A 23,039-nucleotide genomic window follows, 5' to 3' on the forward strand; every position below is an offset into this window, starting at 1 on the left:
TAAATGTCAAGTAAATGTAATTAAAAAAAGTGTAGTTTACGAACACAAAATAATAACAACAAATAAACAACATGCGTTAGATTTTAACAAACATCAATAAAGTTTATTTCATAAAGTTTTTGAGTCGTAGTTAGAATTAATGAGGAATGAAACAGTATAGAATCGGGCTACCATAGCTGATTCAATTGATCCGGCCTATTTGGCCGATCCAAAATTGAGTCCTCTGCGATTCAGTTTTATATGGGTCAACATTCGAATAGACTCAAATTGTATAGGCTAGCATGTTAAGTAGTAACTATTACCATGTTCCAGATGAAGGCAGGGGGCACCAACTGCCCCTCACAATTTTTAAAAGTCAAAATTTTATATGTACTTTTTAAAAATTTTAATTTAACTTATGTAAAATATTTTAAAAAATCATATTTCAGCTCTTATTAAAATTTTAAAACTATAGTAGGCCAAACCTAAGCATGTATTACATGAGTAGTAGCAAAGCTAATTTGGGGTCCCATCAGAAATTTTGATTCATGCGGTGCCCACATCAGGCTGGCCCCGTGACTCAAGTTATTTTAGTCAAAAAATCATGGCTCCACCGAAGGGCGGAGGCAAGGGGTGGCAGGGGCCATGGCCCTCTCTCAGGTTTTTTTTTTTTAATAAAAAATTGGTATGTAAATTTAAACTTTTAGTTTAACTTATACAAAAAAAATTAGAAATTTATATTTTGGCTCCTCTTAAAATTTGAAAATTATAGTTCGGCCCACACAACAAAAAAAATGTTGGACTTGCTTGCTAACCTGCTAATTAGAAGCAAGCATGTAATTAAACATCTCTAAGATAGATATATATATATATATATATAGCTGTCGGTTTCCCCTTTGAAATTTCTATCAACACATTGGAGCTGGAGCCACATTGAAGGTGACATGAAATGTTGGCATAAAGAGCCACAAAGGGTAATGAATGGTCCAAGCAAACGACTTGCTCCACAGGGCCAGATTATAAATGATATTATCCATCAGATCTTGTCGGATCCATGGATGAATGTAGAAATGCATCTCAAGGTGGCCCAGGTTCTTAATCAAAATAATTGAGCCCTCGGCCATTTAAGCCTCGCAGGAGAGAGGGGCCAAGAATTAGTGGATAGGCTTATCAGGATGCATGTTATGCTATCAAATGAGAAGGTTCCACGTCGAGGGCACCTCCCTCCCTCATGATGTAAGCCCTTGCTGGTGGGCCAGGGGGGCTCGTGTCATTAAGCGACAAGTTCAAACTCGACCGACGAAGCCAAACGCTGTGGTGCACGCAATTCACTCTCCAAACTCGACGCACCCTCTAACATCAACTCAGCCCTCATGAAAGTAAGGTGAGGAGGGCCAGAACCTCACTTGGTAAGGCCTGGATTGGCTCATAAACATGTCTGATTGTGATATTAAGAAAGTGGCTTCACTATTCCAAGAAGTGGTAACATACTCGGCAGCAAGGTGGTCTAACTCCTCTAAAGATTCAGGTTCGAGTTTTATAGTGGTCACTGTTATGTTTCAGTGCGGTCTACTTCTATATTATAAAATGTCCTAAAGCATGCTCTATAAAAATCCATGGGTCGGACACATGGGGGGCAGGATTCCCTTAGTAGCGGTGGAATGAACTACTCGCTCTGATCATTTTAGAGGTTGTTTGACATTAGGAACATCACATGAATGTTTTATGCATCTGCTTTAATACGAGTATGTTCATGAAACATTTGTACAATGGTTCCATGAATCTTGGGGTGACGCCAAACGACCCCTTAAGTGGAGTCGGATGAAGATCACCCTACGTTGACATATTAATCAAGCGACAAGGATCAACTCCAAGGCAACTGGCCGGAAAATAAGTCATACATGACGGAAAAATTAATCGTCCACGGCGATCTCCACACCACTCATTTTTGAAGATGGGTGTACAAGGTGAAATGCAAGTTGAATTTTCAAGCTATGATCATCCATCTCTAACTTCAGGTCCTTTTCTTTCACCACCAACTTGTTGAAGTGGGGCTGTCCTTCTCCTAACTTTCTAAGGTGCCTCAGCTTTTCTTTCCCCTTTCGGCTTTAGCTTTCCTCGTCCTTTTGTGCCTTCTTCTTTCATTTTCTACCGTGTTATCAACAGCTGCCATATTCATTTCCTAAAAATATTGAACATATCAAGAGTCTTATCTTAGAACATGTGGTTCAAGACTTCATGTTACATGTGTGAAAAGAGAGAGAGAGAAAAAAAAACCACTCTAAAGATAAAAAAACGAATCGCTTTTACCATGAATTCATGGTTCCATACTTCTTATAAGTGAGCATGATGAGTATTTCATTCTAAAACATAAACTTTCACCCTTTGTTTATTTAGGTGGTTTGGTAATGAGGACACTTTGTGAACATCCATTTAATATTTATTGGATTCTTGAAATATTAGTTTTAGTGTTTGATAAATGTACCTGGATTTTTGAGATAGATACGTCCCTATTAATGTAGGACCACTGTTGCCAAATAACTTTATGTTAGAACTATGCGCTTCATTCAACTTGCATGAGTGTCCCTACAATAATTGGAATTGACATCTCCAAAAAATACCTACCAGAAAAATAATTATTTAAAAATCAACACCTCGGTGGCAAGCTATCACGTGCATCGCCAAATTTTGCAACGCGTGCTCATTATAATTATATATACATATAATTATATATATGAAAAACTTATAATGCAGGCAGAAGTCCTACCTGAGGCAGGAAGGTGCTGGACAAATTACAAGGTCGTATATATTATTACTGTATTTTATTATTTTTTATTGTTTTAAAAGCTTTTTATCTTTAATTAATTTTGTGTTATTTCATGTTAAAGAGTAATTATATTGTAATAATACTTCGTAGAAGATCCATGAATATGGATGTTTCAATTCAATCGCTTTGGCCGATTCACCAGGCCGATTTGATTTATTTATTTTTATTTTAATTGTGCTTATACTGAGACGTTTGAAGGTTTCCCTTACTTGTCTACATAACGAACGTCTGAGTTATTGTTGTTATTATTGGTGTTGTGGTGGCCGATCTTTCGTAAATAAGTGGGAAGTCTCGAAATATATTGATTTTTAGACCTTCTTGGACTCGTACGTCATTCAAGACTAAGTAGACATGCACATGCATGTGCAGGTGTACATTTTTTTTGCACTAATATGCTTAATGACCAAAATGTTTTTAGTTAATTAAAAAAAATTATAGAGACAAAAAAATCCTTAAAAAGATTTAAAGACTAAGAAAAACATTTGTTCTAAAAAATTTTCAAAACATCCCAACTCCAACCATTTTTCTAGGCTTATAAGGGTGTAGACGGGCCCAACGCAGCCCGGTAAGAACCAGGTCTGGGCTGGCTCGATGTTCGAAGCTTGAGTTCGAGTCAGGTTTTTCCACCTTGAACCCGGGTCCTTACCGGACCGAGTACGAGTACCAGGTAACCACAGATGGCTCAGCTGGTGCCCAGGTCTATATGGGTCTGGGCTGGCTCGATGTTCGAAGCTTGAGTTCGGGTCAGGTTTTTTCACCTTGAACCCGGGTCCTTATCGGACCGAGTACGAGTACCAGGTAACCACCGATGGCTCAGCTGGCGCCTAGGTCTATATGGGTATGGGCTGGCTCGATGTTCGAAGCTTGAGTTCCGGTCAGGTTTTTCCACCTTGAACCCGGGTCCTTACCGGACCGAGTACGAGTACCAGGTAACCACCGATGGCTCAGCTGGCGCCCAGGTCTATATGGGCGCACAACTCACTCTCACGTAAAGAGGTGTGTGACGCTAGGGTAACACGTAAAAAAATTATCCTAAATGACAGTTTTGCCCTTTAAAACGTAAAAAATACCAAAAAGTAAAAAAGGCCTCTCAATGAAGACGACCCTTATTACTTCGAATCGACTTCCAACTACCATTTGATCATGTGAAGGGTATTTTCATCTTTTTCTAAAATGACTACATTTTCATCTTTTTCTAAAATGACTATATTTTCTCGTTCCTGTCCTTGGGGTCATGGCTTTTCCTGATGAAATAGTACATTTTTGTCATCTAAGCAACATACAAGTAGCTTAGTCATGTCGGTGGTTCCATGGACAACTAATAAAGACATGTCCTTGCTACCAATCTTCTTCATATATAATTTACTTGGACCTTACAACTGATCATGTTGTTTTGGCCTTCACTTTTGTGTTGAATATCTTTTCAACAGAATTGAAAATCAATTAGTGTCAAAAGTTAGACTACAGATTGGATTCTCTTCCTTTAAAAGAAGCATAGGGTCATTGGATAACAGGAACATACTTTTATTATTGTCACGTGAATATTTATTGCTTTGAGTGAGTACGATGAGTATTTCATCAACCCAAATCCTTTCATCCTTTTTCTCATCTCTCTAAGGTATTAGACATGCTTTTCGTATCTGGGAGTGACGTCTGACGCCTCCACTGTGCTTCCCTTGCATATTGGTGTCGCCTCTTTCGCAGCACATGAAGTTGCCACCACAAAGAACTTGAAACAAAAACTGACCACCTACCAGTTCTTATTCTGTTTGTGCTAATCCCCCTAAAGTTAACAGTGTGTTACTCAGAATTTTACTCTTAGGATATGAGGTCACAAGATTTTGTATATATCAATGATTCTTTAAGGATCTTAAATTCAACACTGAGATGCGTAAACTGCACCACTATGACTGATCCTTTCGACTTATGAAAATTTACCGAAACAATTTGTTTTGATTTTCTATATTTGTTGGACATTAAAACGTACTTATATGGTCAGATTTGTTAAAATTTTACTAAAGACAATGCTTGACGAGACAAGGGCAATCAGAAAATGACAACCAATAAGAAATCATCGCCAACTATTTGATCAGATAGCTTAGATAATTGACGAGTTGCCAAAAGAAAAAGATGAATCTAATACAATAATCGGTAATGAGGTTAGACATTGGCTCGCACTGGGCCTCCTGAGTTGTCATGTTCCTCATATGATCAATGCTTTTTATTATTTAATGAAAACCGCTGTACTATTTAAAATAGTTAATTTTAAATCACGTACAATTATTTGAGTTCAGGATTTCATGTAAATAATTAGCTTTTTAATGCAGAATTATGTTCAAGGGTTCAATAACGCCACATATTTTCAGCATATTTTGTTGATAAAATAAATTACAGTAATTTGTTAGTTTGATAATTGTTAATTAATATGAACAAGATGGGTTATCACATATAAAAGGCGTTTGATAAGAAAAACATTATATTCTAAAAAACAAAAACTAAATTTCCAGTTTCTCAAACTACCATCCTTAAGAATGGTAGATCTTAAACTAAATCAGATCGATATGGAAGAGGACCGGATCTTCAGAATCAGACCGATACTTAATGTAGAATTGAGTTAAAATCAAAGGCCAAGAAATAAACAAATGAAAGTATTTTCATAAAAGATTCCACAAGTTTGCAACATGTCTGCATTGAATAGATAGGGTCCCGGGTTTGAATATAATCAATTGATTCATCAGTCCACTTCAGGGTAGATCTCACCAGCACTGCTTCTGACCTCCTCCATGCTTTAAGATCTAATAATCTGGCACCAGGGCAGAGCCAAGGTATGGCTCACATGGGTTCTAGTCCTACCTCAAAATTTTTCTTTAAAAAAAATTGCTTGTAAAGTTTAGACAATTTCAATTGTTCTTTTGAAAAATGATATTTCGGCCCTAATCAACATTTAAAAACTTTAAATTGGCCCTTCTTATGAAAAATTTCTGGTTTCACTCCTCTCTGTCACAACTAAATGTAAAAAAAAAAGCCTGAAAAAACCTGGCATAGGGAGTGAAAGGTGGGAGTGGGGCACATAGCATGTATGTTTTCGTTGGAGTTATTGAACGTAGTGTGCACTTGATCGAGTGTGCTCGAGTCATTAAAGGTGTTCGAGTTATTAAAGGTGAGGTGCACTCGAAGATCGAGTATCTTGGAGTCATTAAAGATGGGATGCACTCATGTCATGGGCCCACTTTCTTGGGCTTGTGTTGGGTCCTTCGCCATAAGCTTAAAGGAGCTCAAGAGTGTGTGGAAGACTTGTGAATAATGATGGGGCAAGGATATCAAAGATGACAAAGAAAAATGAGAGATGCTCTTGCAATGGGCATAGATTGCATTGATCACAAACTGGCGTAAGCAAAAGGTTTGGAAAGAAATATCAACTTTACTTACATTACTTACATTGCTTCTCTTGTGATCAATACAATCTATGTCCATTGCAAGAACATTCCTCCTTCTTCCTTGCTATCTATATTTGATATCCTTAGGTCTTCGCCATTCTCAAGTCATTCGCACACTCTTAAATTCCTTTAAGCTTATGGCTAAGAAGTTATGACAGAGCGGAAGAAAATGTGCCTCTGACAGCTCAAGTCAAGTTATTAAAAGTGATACACACTCAGTCATTATAAGTGGGATACACCTTATCAAGTTAAAGAAAAAGAAAGTATATTGCCTACCCATGCCTCCGAACAGTCCCAACAATACAAAAAACAGGGTAATGGGAGCTTTAAGGCATGGCCGATAACCTCACTCACCCAGGAAATGTAACATATGATTTCATTATAATTTTTAGTAAGCTCTTATGAACTGGCACAGCGAGATATGAAAAGAAAAGCATCAAATTGAGACATATGATTTCATTATAATCTTCGCTATTAATTTCCACAGGTTGTCTACTCACTCCTCTCTGCCGTTCTTTTGCTCATGGATACAGTGTTGTCCTGCAGGACATTTACAGCTGAACCATTTGGCTTCGACCCTTGCTTGTCTGCCATGACAGCGAGAAGCCAGATGCAGAAACAAGAAAGAAAGAAGGAAAAGAAGGAAGAGCGGCTAATTTAATTTAAGACTACATCCAGATGGGCAGCAGCAGCAACTGCGAGGGTGGTAAATTTTTTAACTTAATTTTTTTTCTGGGGGGTTTCAGGCGGGAGAGTTGCGTCGGAGGGAGGTGATGGTGATGGTGGAGCCGAGGGGGGCGGTGGCGACCTCGATGTCGAAGGACTCATAGCGGAGGAAGATTTCGACGAGGAGGAGGCGGGCGAGCATGACGATCAGGTCCTTCCCGGCACACTGCTTGTTCGACTCGGTGGGCTCGTCCGTCTCCCGGCCGTTGGACCAGAGCACGTGGCGCAGTAGCCGATCCTTGTCCGGCCCGACGAACCGGTCGGCGATGAACGACTCCGGGTCGTCGAAGATCCTCGCATCCCGGGTGGCGAACGGCTGGTAACCACAGAGCATGTCGCCGGCCCTGATTCGGAAGGCGCCGGTATGGCTTTCCACCACCATGTCGCGCTTAGCCTTACCGTACTGGGCCGAGACGGGGGGCTCGATGCGGAGCACCTCGTAGACGGCGGAGCAGACCAGCGGCATCCGGTCGAGGGCGGCCGGCGTGAGGTCTGCGGCGGAGGGGGAGGAGCCGAGGGTCTGGCGGATTTCCTGCACGAGCTCGCGGTGGACCTTGGGGCCGGCACGGGCCAGCCACTTGACGATGTTGGGGAAGAGGATGGTCATTCCACCGTAGGTGTTGAAGCAGATGGTGAAGAGGAGGTTGTTGCAGGCCTCCTCCCGGCCGAGGCCGAGGGCTTCCGCCTCGTCGAGGGCTGCGGCGCCCGCGGTGCGGAAGTACCCCAGCAGCCGCTCGTAGTCGCGCTTGACGAGCACCGGCGGGAGGGGGAAGGTATGGAGGAGGAGCTCCTCGAGCGGCTTCGGCAGGCCGACGCTCAGCAGGGGGCCCAGCTGGAGGAGCACCCACTTCTGGATGATCGACGGGCCATCGGTCCCGATGCCGCCGGGTGCGGTCGGGTCGCGGCCGAGGAAGGCGCGCGAGAGGTAGTTGAAGCAAGCCTGCTGGTTCGCCGAGTTGAACTCCGCCTTGCCCTTGGTCGCCAGCGTCGATTCAATCCCGGTGAAGAGCTCCGCCATGACGGAGCGGAACTCCGGGATAAACTTGTCGCGGCGGGACTTGAGTAGGGAGAAGATGAAGCGCTTGATCTTCTGGTGGGACTCCTCAGAGGGATCGAGGTACGACACGGTGCGGAACCCGCCGGTCAGCTCCGTCGACGGCATGTACGTCCCCGTGAAGAGGTTGCGCTTCTCAACCTTGTCGACGTCGAAGAGGACAGGGAAGCTGGCGCCGTCGAGGAGGACTACCACGCGGGGGTCGTCGGCGATGAACGGCCCCGGCGGCATGTTCGTCCGGAAGACGGTCGATTGGTACCGCTGTATCCTTGATTTGAAGAAGTCCTCCTTCCCTTGGAACCAGAAGTAGTCGAGCCGGTCGGCGACCGCGCCGAGGAAGGGGAGCCCATAGCCGCCGGGGACCTCTACGACTGGGAACTTGGTAGTGGTGGAAGGCGAAGGGGTGGTGGAAGAGGGTGCCTTCTCGGAGATCGAGGCGGAGATTCGCGACATTCGGCGGCCGCGGAAGTCGGGCTTCACCACGGAAAACGTTGATAAACTCAGTGCCATCTTTTCTCGTGATCAATAGCACGAGCTTCTCACTCCCTTCTTGCTTCTGCTCCTTCCCCTGGCCAAGAGAGGGGTACAAATAGAGCGAGCAAGACAAGGAGAGAGAGAGAGAGAGAATCTAAAAGAAGTTAAACGTGGGAAATGCTGGTGGAGTTTGGTTTCTCTGTCGCCTGTTCCGGCTTTTGCCTCTGGTTACGGTCTCGTGGTGGCGGTCCGCACCGTCCAGACCCACGTACCCACGTATGCAATCTGATAAATCACCTTCTTGAACCTTGAAAAGTGATACTGGATTTCTGCAATGAGACGGCCACTATTATATTAAAAGATTTCCATTCTACCGGCGTTCCGGCGGGCGTTCTCGCCGGACTTTCCTCCTAACTCGCTTACAAAACAACAATAATCGATCTACCAGGCTTCATTTCAGAATACGATTGAATGCAAACGACGAAAAGCAACACTAGTACATATGCTTTTATCAAACCATATTAAAATTAGCATTTGTATAATGATAGGCCTTGTTTTACTAACGTTAATAAAGTTCTGGCCTGGAATGAGACGCCAAGGCTCTTCCCTTTTCCGGTTGTCTTGTGGTTCAGGTTGTTTCAGCTTATAATTAGTCTTCTGCTACTCTCGGGTAGTCTTGAAGGCTAATCCACTAGCCTTTTGCGAGTAGTTGATCTGACCAGCTATGCGAAATCCCTTGAGGTTAATAAATTCATACACTTTTGAAGGCTTTAAATTGATACAAACTAAGGACCAAACCGAGGTATTTTGATAAGGAGAATGGCTTAATACAATAGAGTGGGCTCATTGAGAGAATGATGGTAAAACTTTCATTGAACAAGTGGGATTTAAACTATTTTGTAGTGTATATAGGTTTTTATCAATGAAGGCAGGGCAGCTACCCTCCCAACTGGCATTTTCTGGAAGTCGCTTGTCTTTCTCTTTCTAGAACTGTTTTATTTGGACTGTCTGATTTAGACATATAGGGATGCATGTTTACCATGTGGGTAGCCAGCTGCACATTAGCTGACTTAGTTCGAGCTTGGCAGGATTCATATCTTGCTCAGCTTGAGTTCGAGTCTAATTGTACAAGGTCGGCTCAAACTCAACTCGATAGACCGAGTCACAGCTCGAGCTCAGAGTCATTTAAGCTTGTTTACCAGCTGCCCATTTGGCCTGACCTCGTTCCTTCATTTTAAGTTTGGAAACTACAAAGGAATATGATAACTTACATTAAAAGAGGTTACTCTAATTTAATTGAGCCAGGTTCATGTCATTTGAATTTAACTCATTTTTAAGCTCGAGTATTCGGTTAAGCTTGAGCTTAACCGAGCTGAGTTCAAGTCAAGATTGGCTCGACTTTTTGTACCTATTGGTCCCATGTTCAACTCGTTGTGCAGCCCTATTAATTAGATGTTTGTTTCTGATATGTATGAGTTCAAGACCCTCTCTACTTCCTTTCCCTACTTAATATAACTTGGATGCTTGAAGTCAACCCATCTCAACAAGACATGGTCAGCTAATTTTGCCTCTATTTATAAACAAATTTAACCTACTTTTGCAAGATCTTTTACCAATGTAAGTGGTGGGAAGACAGTAAAAGAGCGCTCTCTTGCATGATGCTGTCATTCTAAGGCTTGACAGTTAGGGTTTAATCTCATAACTAAAAGAGAAAATTTGTGATCATAAGTTTTCTGAGTTTCATACCGCATGCATGCTTATTCATTCCAAAAGGTATCGTTTATATATATATATATATATATATATATATATATATATATATAGAGAGAGAGAGAGAGAGAGAGAGAGAGAGACTGAGAAAGAGTTGACTCGAGAGAGAATATTAAACTCTTGACCCTTTTCAACTTAGAAGTTGTTAGATGACTAGCCAAACTTCATTCAAAGCACCCTTTTGATATAATAACCAAATCAAACATCTTTTCTGTGAAGGTTGAGAAATCACATGCACAAGAATCAAGTGTGAACTACTTTTAGCCAGAGGGTAACATTTTCTCTTAGTAATCAAGGGCTTAAAGGTACTTTGTTTCAAAAAGATTAGAAAAGGACTAGTGTTATTAAAATAGATGTTGCTGATATTTAAATATTTAAAAAATCACTTTTTGAAGAAATAAATAAAAGTTCAAGTAAAAAAAAAAACATGCTCCAGCCAAGTGATCTCCAAAGCCGCACAATTAAACCATAACGAGGAGCGCCCCTCCTTTCCCTTGTCTCTTGGGTCCACGGCTGCATTGGGGCTTGGTGTTGGTACACTTTCAGCACCATAACAAATTGGCTACTCCTTTGGCCCAAAGATTAGAAAAACACATTTCAAGATCCAAAGGCACAGTTGATAATATTTTGATCATTGTCCAATATGAGAATGTTAGATATTCATTTTTTAGTGCTTATTTACTACCTAATATACTTTTCATCAGCCTAGTTAGTAAAAATGTTCAATTTTTTACCATTCATCTTTCATATATGCAATCTGAGCTGCAGATTTTTCATCCCTTAAAAAACATATCTGTCCAAAAAATATATAACTATATATAACATTGTACATACATGTCTTTTGTATCTGCCGTCTGCATTTTCTAGTTTCATCTTTTCTGACATTATTAGAGAACTGGTCCAGCATGTGGGCCACATTGCAAAATGGTCATGCTTTACATGATTCTGTGAATGCATTCCCACTTTACTGAAAACTATTACTTTTCTCTCCAAGTAGGCGAAATAGACCAAGGAGGCTGGATTGCGCAGAAATAGACGACCTTAGTTAGGTGTTGATCTCTTGACTTTGTTCAACTTTACTAATTTAATTTTAACTGTTTTTCACTAGTTCCCAAGTTTAATAGCCAGCCATCCATCCAAACTATACAATAAAAGAAAAAAAATATATATCCACATTAAATAATCATATTGGGAAAGCAAGTGATAAGGATGATGAGACTTTCAATATATATATAGAACCCCTTTGTTTCCTGTGTCAATTATGCATCCTTTTGAGATTTGGAAGAGTTCGGATTTTCTAGTTGAGGGGTACTTGAATCACCAACGCAGATCTGTTATCAGCACTTCATGTAATTTTTAAGTTGCTACATTGTAAAATCAGAGGTTTTTTGCTATAGTAACACTATGTTAGTGTCTCATGAACATGTATAAAAAAATGGGGTGGATTTATATAACACCGTAACAAGTATTTCATGAATCTGCTTAATTTTTTGAAACAGATTAATAGAACAGTAACAATAAGTTACTATTGCCAAACAGCCCCTTAAGTCTTCCAATTCACCACCATTGGTTTTGTAGTGATGGTTTTAAATTACTATTGTTCCATTGAGGGTTTGAAATTGAATTTCCATATGTGATACCCGTAAACTGAAGAGACTTTGTCGCGTGCTTAACAGTATAAAACCCAGAGGCTGGTACCCTTGACCTCGAGGCCTATGATGCTATGACTTGTTCTTAGGGTTCTATGTCCACATGAGCTGAACCATGACAATCAAAGACAAATGTTTAACTTATTCAACTTATTGGGGCTCTATTCATATGTAAGCATGAGTTGGAAGTGCCAACTAATTTGAGACACAAGGAACATTTCTTATTAAGAAGTTGGAATTGACCGTATAGATTCATAGTACAAGATGATCTCATGAACTTTAAAATTCATTAGGAGTCTGCATGCCTTTTAAATTGGCCTTTCTCAAAAAATGATTTCTAAAGAGGGAAAACATGGCCACTAATATGCATTACACCAACTGGTTTTGCCGTATGTGGTGCAGTAGTCTCGTGGTTTTATGCTGCCAGCCAAGCGACGAAGTTTCTTGCATGTCGTTTTCCTGAATAAGAAAAATGAGAAAAACTGTTCTTGATTTGAGGTAATAATTAACTTGTATATGTCGGCTTTATATTGAGGCTAAGTAACGATTTCAATCTCATCACTAGTTATAGTTGTTTATCTATAACCATGGTAAATAGAAAAGCTTGCAGTTGCTGATAGCAAATCAAGTTCATATATATATATATATATGTGGATGTCGATAAATCAGCTTTGAATAGGATATTTCACTGAATCGATTTGAAAAAAGTCAGATACAAAAAAAAAAAGTTTAATATTCGGTTAAGAAATTATATCAGATCCGGATTCAGATCAAATTTAGTTTAAATAACGAGTCGAACCTAATCGAGATTCGATTCAAAATTCGGATTCATATAAAAATATGAAAAATGGATTCGGATTGTGAAATCGGGTTTCAAATTCGAATATGACCTTTCTTTATTCATATTCAAATCCACGTGTATGAATATCCGAAAAAACAGATAGGATACTGCACTTGAATGAGAACCGAAACTAGTTCCTCTTAAGACTGTATAACGAGTCGAACCTAATCGACTCAAACTTGAAAACTAGATCGAGTTGCATGAACTCGACCCTATTGAACTCAATAAGCATGTTTTAAGTAGTAAGTAGGAAAACTATTTCATACCAACACTAAAATGAGAGCTCAAACCCGGAGCCAAGCCTTCATATCCTAAGGTACAGGATGCTTTTGATGACTCGAGGTTCTCGTTCTCTTGATGCTACAGGATGTTTTTGATGATTCGAGGATCTCGTTCTCTTTATGCTTCGACTTGCATGTTAGGTTGCTCTTTTTTGTTAATACAGAAAGTTGATGCTTTCCAAGTTAGAAAATGGGAATAAGACTGCCTACCAACCCTGTACAATCTCCTCTGCATCCTACTTAGCCGTTTGTGTGGCACCAAGACATGGACATTTTGTCCGGTCTTAGTCGTCCAAACTTTTCTGATCAAATCGGCCAAGTTTGTTAGTATAGAAGAAGTCACAAAAAAATAAACGTGGCCCAATAGGGCGGCTGCCCTGATTACATGCCCGCGTGAACTTTCACGTGTTCTGCACAGCCAAAATGTGGTGAACGCACAGGGCGCCACACTGCTGGTCTCTGCAATGCCTAAAAAGAAGTTACATTTTGTTCTTTGCACATGGTTCTCAATGTTCATATTCACTGCTAAAGCCGAGTAATTATTCCTTCCAAATCTGGGTTGCGGATTTTAATGAAATCGTGTAATAGAAATTAAGTTGTAAATATAAAAAGCCATGATGATTTTTTTAAAAATTTAAAATATCCTTCAAAAAAAGATAATGGATTTTAATAAGGAAACTCATTTGATTCCGTCTGTCTTTCTATGTAACCCCCTTTTGAAGAGTCTTTCAAAATCATGAAAAAACAGTTTTACTTGTAATTTTATGCTCATAGTTGATAGATTATTTCAATCAAATGATAAATAAGAGTATGGTAACTACATTTTTTCATATATAACTCTGCAAGAGTCGTGACATGAGAAGAACAACTTTAAAATGCAGAGTTCATTTAAACACGCAAAGGTGGGAATTAGACTCATTCAGTTGCTAGACCAATGTACACATGCACGAATTAGACCAATCATAGCTAAAGTTTACGTTTTAATGCAAACAAATTCAACCGTGTGAATGTCAACAGCATGCCACGAACAATTCAAGGATATAATTTAATCAAGTCTTGAGAATTTTGATTTTTTGCTTATAAAATCACCTTCGCGTTTTCAAAACTAATAAGTTTCGTGATGATTTCAATATATCTATAAAGAAACAAAGTAGCTTTTCGCTTCCACACTCGCCTTCAGTATAAAAGTCCAAAGTCCAAAACCACGCGTACCTAACGAACGAAGACCAGAAGGTGCACGCAAAAGCCCCAGTCCTCCATTTTATCTGCCTTTGATCCAATCACCCCAAGGCACGAGTTTTCGGTGACACGACATCTGCAGGGAAGACGAAACCTTCTGGTTTGAATTGGACCTCCCGTCGGCGGCTGCTCTGACCTAGCCGCGGCACCGACCGTCGAAAATGTTGCCGTTTCTGAGACGCGCAATGCCGCTGCCCGGACTCCGGCCGCCACCGGCCAACAACGGCGTCAGTAGGAAGGGGAGAAGCCGTCCACGTCCAGCTGGCGTTTCATAATCCTCTACGCGCTGGTCACCGTCTTTTGTTCGGAAAAAGCGGGAAGCTAGCCGGAACCTTTGGCACTAAATATGTACGTCTTGTAAGGCTCCTTCCGGTGACCCACTTATCCCTGCTCTTCAAAGCTGTGTATTTTCCATTTCTATTTTTTTCATTTATATTTGACACCGAGTTTAAATATGAATATCAGACATTCCATAATCAGATTCAAATCATATTCCTATTGATATTCCTATTTTTACTCTAAAAAAAATTGTAAGAAATGCTGATCTCATGCATATAATTGAAGTTTTGCAAATGAGGAAAAAAAACAAATGCACAACCCCATAATTGGAGCAGATTATATATCACGGTTCCTGATTGAAGACCATGTGTTGATTTATGGGTTAGAAATGACTAAAATGCCTCAGTTAATGAAATCGAAGACCCTCCTTTGGAACACGAAAAATTCTTCCTCTAAAATTACCAAAATCCCCCTAATAAAAGGTACTTCCAATGAAAGATGTTGGGAGATAGGCTCCCCACCATTTATTGAGAAGGTATAATATGTACATGAAAAAAAAAATGTACAAGATTGACAATGATGCCAAGCATCAACCCCTCACAAGTAATACAAAACCAGGCTAAAAAGGCCTCACCTAAAAAACAAAATTGAGCATGTAAGATGATCAACTAGTAGAGTATCTGTCAAAAGAGTCAGAGCAGTCCCTTACCAGAGAGCCGATGTTAAAGGGAATTGTATCATCTTTGAGTCTCCAGTGGCCACTGTGTTCAGATAAAAAGCGTCATTTCTCAGGCCAGTTCCTTCTACCTTCAATAATAGACTTAAAGCGTCTGATCCATCCTTTGTTGTTGGAATAGATGGCAAGGGGGATCGGGCTGGTGGAGCGCATAGTGTCCCCCCACTTGAGTATGTTAAATTCTGCATCATCTACACCATAACTTGCTTCTAGGGACAAAGCGCCTTTAATGTTAGCATCTGAGTCTTGTAGGCACCCAACCACAATTCTTTTGCATTTAATGATGAGAGAGATGATATACAACTTATCTAAGATGCCTACATCTTCCACTACATTTGAACAAATGAGACCATGGCTCTCCCAAAGTTCAACCAGATTTATATCCATGTCATTCCATTGAAAGGCTTTATAGGCCTCTTTGCATTTCTGCCAAATGATGTGGTAAAGAGACTGAGCCCCATTCGCAACCCACCCTTCATGGTAGGCCATATTCCTGACTGCCCAAAGCTGCCAGCAAACTATATGAAAGGTGACAGACCAACATTTGGTCATCCAATGGTGCGTGAAGCGATTATTAATCCAGATTTGAAGCTCCTGTTTTATATCCTGCCAGGGCACTCTAGACTTTCCAAACTTCTTAACTATCCATTGTCAAGTTTTACAGGCCTGGACACATTGAATGAGGAGATGGCGGTTGGATTCTCTAATAAAAGGTACTTACATGTCCTGCTTAAGCCTAGTCATTGAACATGAAAAAATAATCTCGGGCCGGCTTGATGGGGCTCAATTTAGCCTGATTTTTTTTATATTATTTTATTTTATAATGATACATATTTTATTAATTAAAAATATATTTTATATTTAAATTTTTTGTATTATATTTTAAAAAATATTTTTTATTTTAACCAGGCCGAACCCCAATGTCGAGTATCAAGCGGGACCCAAACTCGATTTTTGAGTGTTGGGCCGGGCTGGCCCGATGGACAGGCCTAGTCGTACCATATTAGCTATGTAACATAGAAAGTGCCTTACGAGATATTAGTGGCTGAGTTAAAAATATTGGACCAATGAGCAATAATGTTTTAGATTGTAAGTTTAAAGGGCAGCCAAATATAAAGTATTAATATGGAAAAAAAAATAATTGGCTGCCCTTTATAATTGGCAGTTAAAATAATTGTGCCCGGCCTCGGCCCAGCCGAGGTGTAGACAATTGCCTATATCCGTCCTCATGTGTCTCTGCCACTGCCACCGCCACCATGTAATTAACGCAATGTGTGTAAGACACACACTCACTCAACTCTTGAGTAAGAAGTTTGTTTTCACATTGGATAAAAGTTGCAGTTCTGGTCGTAGAGAAAAGAATTAGGCATTTTTGTACATTGGGATTGTCATTCAAACAGCATATTTCTCTTCCATTATTTGCATTCAGCCCGTGGCAAAGGCTCATGTGGTCTTGAATGAACAATTGTCCGCACCAATCATACAAAATTCTCTTATTTTCATATTGCTACCTTCAAATATTTCACTATATATATATATAAATTGTGCCCCTCCAGTGAAAGCTCCTCCAAACAAAATTTATGTCTCTGTCACTGCATTCAACCTTGTTAATTAGTGCCTCTAGAAAAACACTCCTTCTATTTAATTTATTATTACTGCTGGTGAATTAGTTTCTTATGCATGTACTTAGGGAAGCTGTGTTGTCTCACTTAGAGGGCATTTGATTACTCTGGAGTGGATATGACGTGACGTGCTTTTGTGATATGACAAAAGATCCAGTGACAAAAGATCCAGTGTTCTTTTTTTGGTATTGAAAAGCTTGGATTTAAGATTGGAGTAGGGATATTTTAATCTTAAATTTATGGTTCTCAAATCCCTGGTATCTCAAATCTTACTCCTGACCACAAGCCAAGTTTTGATGAGCCTACTTTGCCCCAATCTATAAACCCCTTCTCTAGTCCGCTGGTCAAGCCAAGTTTTGATGAGCCTACTTTGCCCCAATCTATAAACCCCTTCTCTAGTCCGCTCAATTGATATGTGAAAGCTCAATTTTGGGTGAGCGAGAGGTATGAATCTCACCGCTCAAAAAATGCACGAGAGGTATGAATCTCACCGCTCAAAAAATGCCCGAAGGCCCTTCATTATCTTTGCCTTCGAGGTCTTGAGCTGCTGCGTACGCATCAACGATAACAATGATGCACCTTTTCAACTTAAATGTCACGCCTTACCACCTTAAGACACAGGAACATAATGTCCACGAAAATCGAACTAAAAATATGTCTTTATACATGCCCTTAGCCCGACCAGCTACACTATGCCCCGTAAAACATATATGAAAGCTCAATTGCAAGTGAAAATTTACATGTATTTTTTTAACATTTTTAATCAGCCTATATAAAAAAATTTGAAATTTCTTATTTTGGTTTTTATTAAGATTTTGAAATTATAGTTCGGTTTTCCAGTAAAAAAAAATCCTGGCTCGTCACTCACTAAGGTGACTTGAAAAACTCTGGTAGACTTAAGAATTTGGTAAAAAAGAATGTACATTTAAAGTTCATAAAATGGAAAAACTGATCTGTGTGTAAATTTCTCTCGGTTTCACGATAACCACTGAGAACACAATATACGGGAGCTGCCATGCATAATGACGAATCTGGAATCGGGCTGAGTTGGCCCAGGTTGCCCAAGTGAACCCAGTTGATGTGCCAACTTGGGCCGAACCACCGAGTTAAGCAAGTTGGCCAACTTTGATCCTACTTGCTACTTGTGTCAATCTCTTGGTTTTAAATGGTGAAGAAATTCTTGCCACTTGGAACATTTCATTCTCACATACTTAAGATCCGAAGGTGACTAGGATCTTGGGATCTTAGCTTTGAAACTTTCGGATATTTGACTTTTAACAAGAAAAGGGAGTTCAAACTATGCATCTAAAGACCCATGGGTCTCAAGTTGGGCGAACTTGAATTAAGATTCATGAATTTGGAATATTGAAGATCTTAAATCTTAAATCTGTGTTTCCAACTTTACAGTTGATACTAGAACCATAGATTTATAGTCGACTCCATGTACATCGACTCTAACATCCAAGGTAATCACTGTCTTTTCCCTCTCTTCATGATTCAAAGCTCTGTTGAGACCTGAGTGGTCTTATGGTACGCCCTTCAACTCAATTGTCGTGTATGCCACCGTGTGTAGTTCAAAAGAGTAACACCAACAGGAATCAATCTAAAAATGTATCGTCACCAAGCGACTGAAACCGACTAACGATACTATGCCTCTCAAGGATCTATGATCCCCAAACACGCAATAAATCTTCTCAAAAGTTGCAGTAGTCATATTTCCATCATCATCGCTAATTAATCTCGAAAGGAACTCGAACTCGGCTCGAGCTCGACTCAAGTTCGATTTCATTAGCTCGAGGTACTCTGCTTGAGTTTTAAAACTCGAACTTGGCTCGATTAAGTTCATGTGTATACTCATTTGAGCAATCTACTTTCTTTGATAGTTTTATGAGATGTATTTTATATATTTTCTTTCTTGAGTTTACCGAGTTTAACCAAGCCGAGCCCACTTAATTCGAGCTCGACTCGTTTAGGTTGTCGAGTTTATTTCTTAACTCGAACTCGACTCGCTTAATAAATGGGTCGAGTTCAAGTCAAGTTTATCGAGTGAGTTTGAGTTTGCATGACTCGTTGAAAAGCCCTAGTACCAATGTACAAATAATTGACTTTGTAAGACTAATGCGGGCAATTGTCTAGATCGGCCCTTATGTGCATCTGCCACCAGATAATTAACACAACTCATCCTAAACACATATACATACACTCACATGCGCTCAACTCTTTGTATAAGTATATATATATATATATTGAAACACCATAGATCTCTTCTATATATATATATATACCCTCCAAACATAGAATTAGGGCTCCTTCAGCCAAAATTTCTTGCTCTGCTGCCACTGAATTCAACCTTCTTAGTTAGTGCCTGTTCCCACTAAATTGCCACCATCATGCCACTTTCATCTTTACGGGATCGTTTGGTGGCTTGACAGAACACTCTGTTCTACTCTAGGCGTTCCATGGTAGGAGATGGAACCAAACGTACTTCAAGAACACTTGTTCTTGATCGATCTGTCCATTCTTATGTAGAGCACGAAAATTCCCACTTACTTCTGTCCACCTCACACCACTTCTCGTCCACACTGGTCTCCTGCTCAACATCCTAGAGTTATGAACATGTTGGAGTGCTCTGGTCGGATCCAGGACTTACAAGATCCAGTCTAGATTGGATATGAATTCGTACATAGCTGTGATTTTCTGAAACTAACTAAATCTGAGTCCGACTAGTTTGGTTAAACGCGAACCTGATCATGCATTTGGATTTGGATTTGCATTGGATTTGATCGGGCTGAGTTGACCCAAGTTGTCCAAGTCGATGGGCCAACTTGGGCTGAACCACCGAGTCAAACAAGTTGCTCGGCCAAGTTGGCCAACTTTGATCCTTTTTACTACTTGTCAAAATCTGTTGGTTTGAAATGGTGAAGAACTTTATGTCACTTGGGGCATTTCGTTCTCACATACTTAAGATCCGATGGTGATCTAAGATCTTTGGATCTCAGATTTGAAGCTTTTGGATATTTGACTTCTAACAAGAATAGGGATTTGAAATGTTTTTAGCTGTATCATGAGTTTGTAATTTTTGCATCTTAAAACTCATGGATCTCAAGTTGCGCCAGTTTTGATTAAGATTCATGAATTCAGAATATTGAAGCTCTTAAATCTTGATTCCATCTTTACAGTTCATACTAGAACCATAGATTTATAGTGGACTCCACATACAGCTTCGACTCTAAGATCCAAGGTAATCACTGTCCGAGTGAAAGGCCAAGGAACTTGCCTTTTTATTCTGATAAATCATAAAGGAGAAAACTGAAAGCCAAAAAGTGCATGGGGAAGATGTTCTATATTTCAATTATGATTCAATTCGAATGGTGCCTGTCGGCCACGAAAATGACTTGCCTTCATCACTTTATCGCTGCAATATCATCTCGATTGGCTAACATTCTCAATCATAAAATCTTATAATAAACCATCTTAATTTGATCCGTATCCCAGTGGGTAGTCCATATTATAGTAAATAAATCATTGATGTGACACCAATATTATCTAGATACTGGTTATGAAATTTCTAATGGCGACATGGGTTCTGTCTATTGGATTTCTTTGGACATTAGTTATTGTGATTCTTCCCATGTTCATTCGTTTATTTATTTATTTTCTTCTTAGCTATGTTCATATTTTCCACAAACTTGAAAATTAATCGAAGCCCATATTTGAAATGGATGTGCCAACATAATTGCACTTATATTATCAGTTGTTATTGCAAAATTTACATTTGGCTTCGAAATTTTGTTCTTAATTTCAAAAAGTGTCGACATCTGGCCAAGAAACTTTGTTGGCCAATCAAAAATGGAAAATCCCAAAGGTAATTACTGCAAAGGCAGAGGTAGGGATTTTTTGTTTCAAATGCCGAACTATATTTAGAAAATTTTAATATATAGGGGATGAATTGTATTTTTCAAAATTTTTAAACAGACTAACTTAAAATTCTTAAAAATTACAAGTATGATTTAAAAAAAAAAAAAAAAAACTGAAGGGGGGTTGTGACCTCGCCAGCCCTCATGGCTCCACCACTGTGTGCTGCTGCAACCAAAAACATGTGACCGACGTGGGCCAATGTAAGATATTTGGTGAGGGTCCCATTCTATTGACTTGCTTTGCAGATTTGAAGTATTTGAAGTATTTTCTAACCACAAATCTCTCGAATATTTGTTCTCGCAGAAGGAATTGGACGTAGGATAGAGAAGATGGTTGGAATATCTTAAAGATTATGACTTTGAGATAAAGTATCATCCCGGAAAGGTCAATGTGGTAGCTGATGCACTCAGTAGAAAGGTGCCTGCTAAAGCTAGTGGGCTATTAATGCAAACATGGAATTTGGTAGAAGACTTTGAAAAATGGCATCCATTGCGAGATGATAATGGAAAGGTGAAGTGTGCAGGAATAATTCGAGATAGTTTCCTTGATGAAATCATTGAGAAACAAAAACAGAGCCCGGAATATGCGAAGTGAAAACTTGAGTGTCACAAGAAAGAAGAAACTCCTTATTTTGAGGACGAGGATGGATCTGTGTGGTTCAATGGTAGATTGTGGGTTCCGAATGATCCAGAAGTGAAGAACAAGTTGCTGGAAGAGGCACACAAGACAAGATACACCATACATCCAGAAAGCACAAAGATGTATCAAAATTTAAGGATAAACTTTTGGTGGCCAGGAATGAAGAAAGAGATTGCTGAGCTCGTCTCACGATGCTTGGTGTGTCAACAGGTTAAAGTGGAACATCAGAAACCAGGTGGTTTGATGCAACAGATAGAAATTCCTCAATGGAAATGGGAAGACATCACCATGGACTTCGTAGTGGGGTTACCACGTACTCGACGAAAACACGATGCTATTTGGGTAGTGGTAGACCGCCTAACTAAGTCTGCACATTTTCTTCCGATCAAGATTTCACAATCACTAGAAAGTCTGGCAGATTTGTATGTGGATGAAATTGTGAGACTTCATGGAATCCCTAAATCAATAATCTCTGACAGAGATCCAAGATTTACATCCAAGTTTTTGGCGAAGGTTACAGGAAGCGTTGGGAACAAATTTGAAACTGAGTACAACCTTTCATCCGCAGACAGATGGACAGTCTGAGCGAACCATCCAGACTCTTGAAGATATGTTAAGAGCTTGTGTTTTGCAGTGGAAGGGTGAATGGGATAAACATGTGAAGTTGGCCGAATTTGCCTACAACAACAGCTATCACTCTAGCATTGGAATGGCCCCGTTTGAAGCTCATTATTGCCGACCTTGTAGATCACCATCGTGTTGGACTGAGATAGGAGACAACAAGATTGAAGATCCTTTAGTAATACAACATTATACTGATCAAGTCAACATGATTAGAAAGAAATTATTGTCTGCCAAAGTCGACAAAAGAGTTATGCAGACCAACGACGAAGAGAGCTAGCTTTTGAAGCAGGAGATCATGTTTTTATCAAGATATCACCCACTAAAAGTGTTTTTCGATTCAGAAAGAAAGGAAAATTGAGTCCAAGATACATTGGTCCATTCGAGATTCTGAAAAAAATTGGAGTGGTGGCATATCGAATTGCACTTCCACCACAATATAGTCATGTTCATCCAGTATTTCATGTGTCGATGCTAAGGAAATATGTACCTGATCATTCGCATGTGATAGACTACGAAGAGGTTGATTTGCAAGATGACATGACAACAGATGAAAAGCCACTTCGGATCATAGACCGAAAGGAGCATCTGTTGCGAAAGAAGACTATCCCACTAGTTCAAGTGGAATGGTAACATCATGGGATCAAAGAATGTACGTGGGAACCAGAAGAGGGCATGAGAAACAGTTATCCCCAATTGTTTCAATAAGGTACGTTTAAATTTCGAGGACGAAATTTCTTTTTAGGGGGGAAGGATGTAATGCCCACGATTTTCTTTCTTTTTTCTTAATTATGGGAAACGCTAATATGGGCAGGCAATTCTAAACGTAGATTTAAATGATAATGGAAACTGCCAACTTGATCATAAGGAGAGGCAGTTATGAAAGAAAACGGATGATTTCCTAACTGAAAGGAAAAAAAAAAAAATGAGAAGGGAAATCAAGAGGC

At 39.8% G+C, this 23,039-nt stretch overlaps 1 protein-coding gene across 1 annotated transcript; it reads right to left on the reverse strand.

Moving 5' to 3' along the window:
- Positions 1-6,665: 6,665 nt before the first annotated feature.
- On the reverse strand, positions 6,666-8,757 carry LOC116253555 (allene oxide synthase 1, chloroplastic-like). Its single transcript, XM_031628418.2, has one exon. The coding sequence runs from the start codon at positions 8,531-8,533 to the stop codon at positions 6,986-6,988; it is 1,548 nt and encodes a 515-aa protein (XP_031484278.1). The 5' UTR covers positions 8,534-8,757; the 3' UTR covers positions 6,666-6,985.
- Between the last annotated feature and the right edge of the window lie 14,282 nt (positions 8,758-23,039).

Source organism: Nymphaea colorata, chromosome 4 (genome assembly GCF_008831285.2).
Source record: "Nymphaea colorata isolate Beijing-Zhang1983 chromosome 4, ASM883128v2, whole genome shotgun sequence".
In the NCBI taxonomy this organism is placed as follows: Eukaryota; Viridiplantae; Streptophyta; class Magnoliopsida; order Nymphaeales; family Nymphaeaceae; genus Nymphaea; species Nymphaea colorata.

Excerpts from the sequence above, each read along its gene's own strand:
- LOC116253555 (XM_031628418.2), bottom strand. The coding sequence starts at position 8,533 with ATGGCACTGAGTTTATCAACGTTTTCCGTGGTGAAGCCCGACTTCCGC.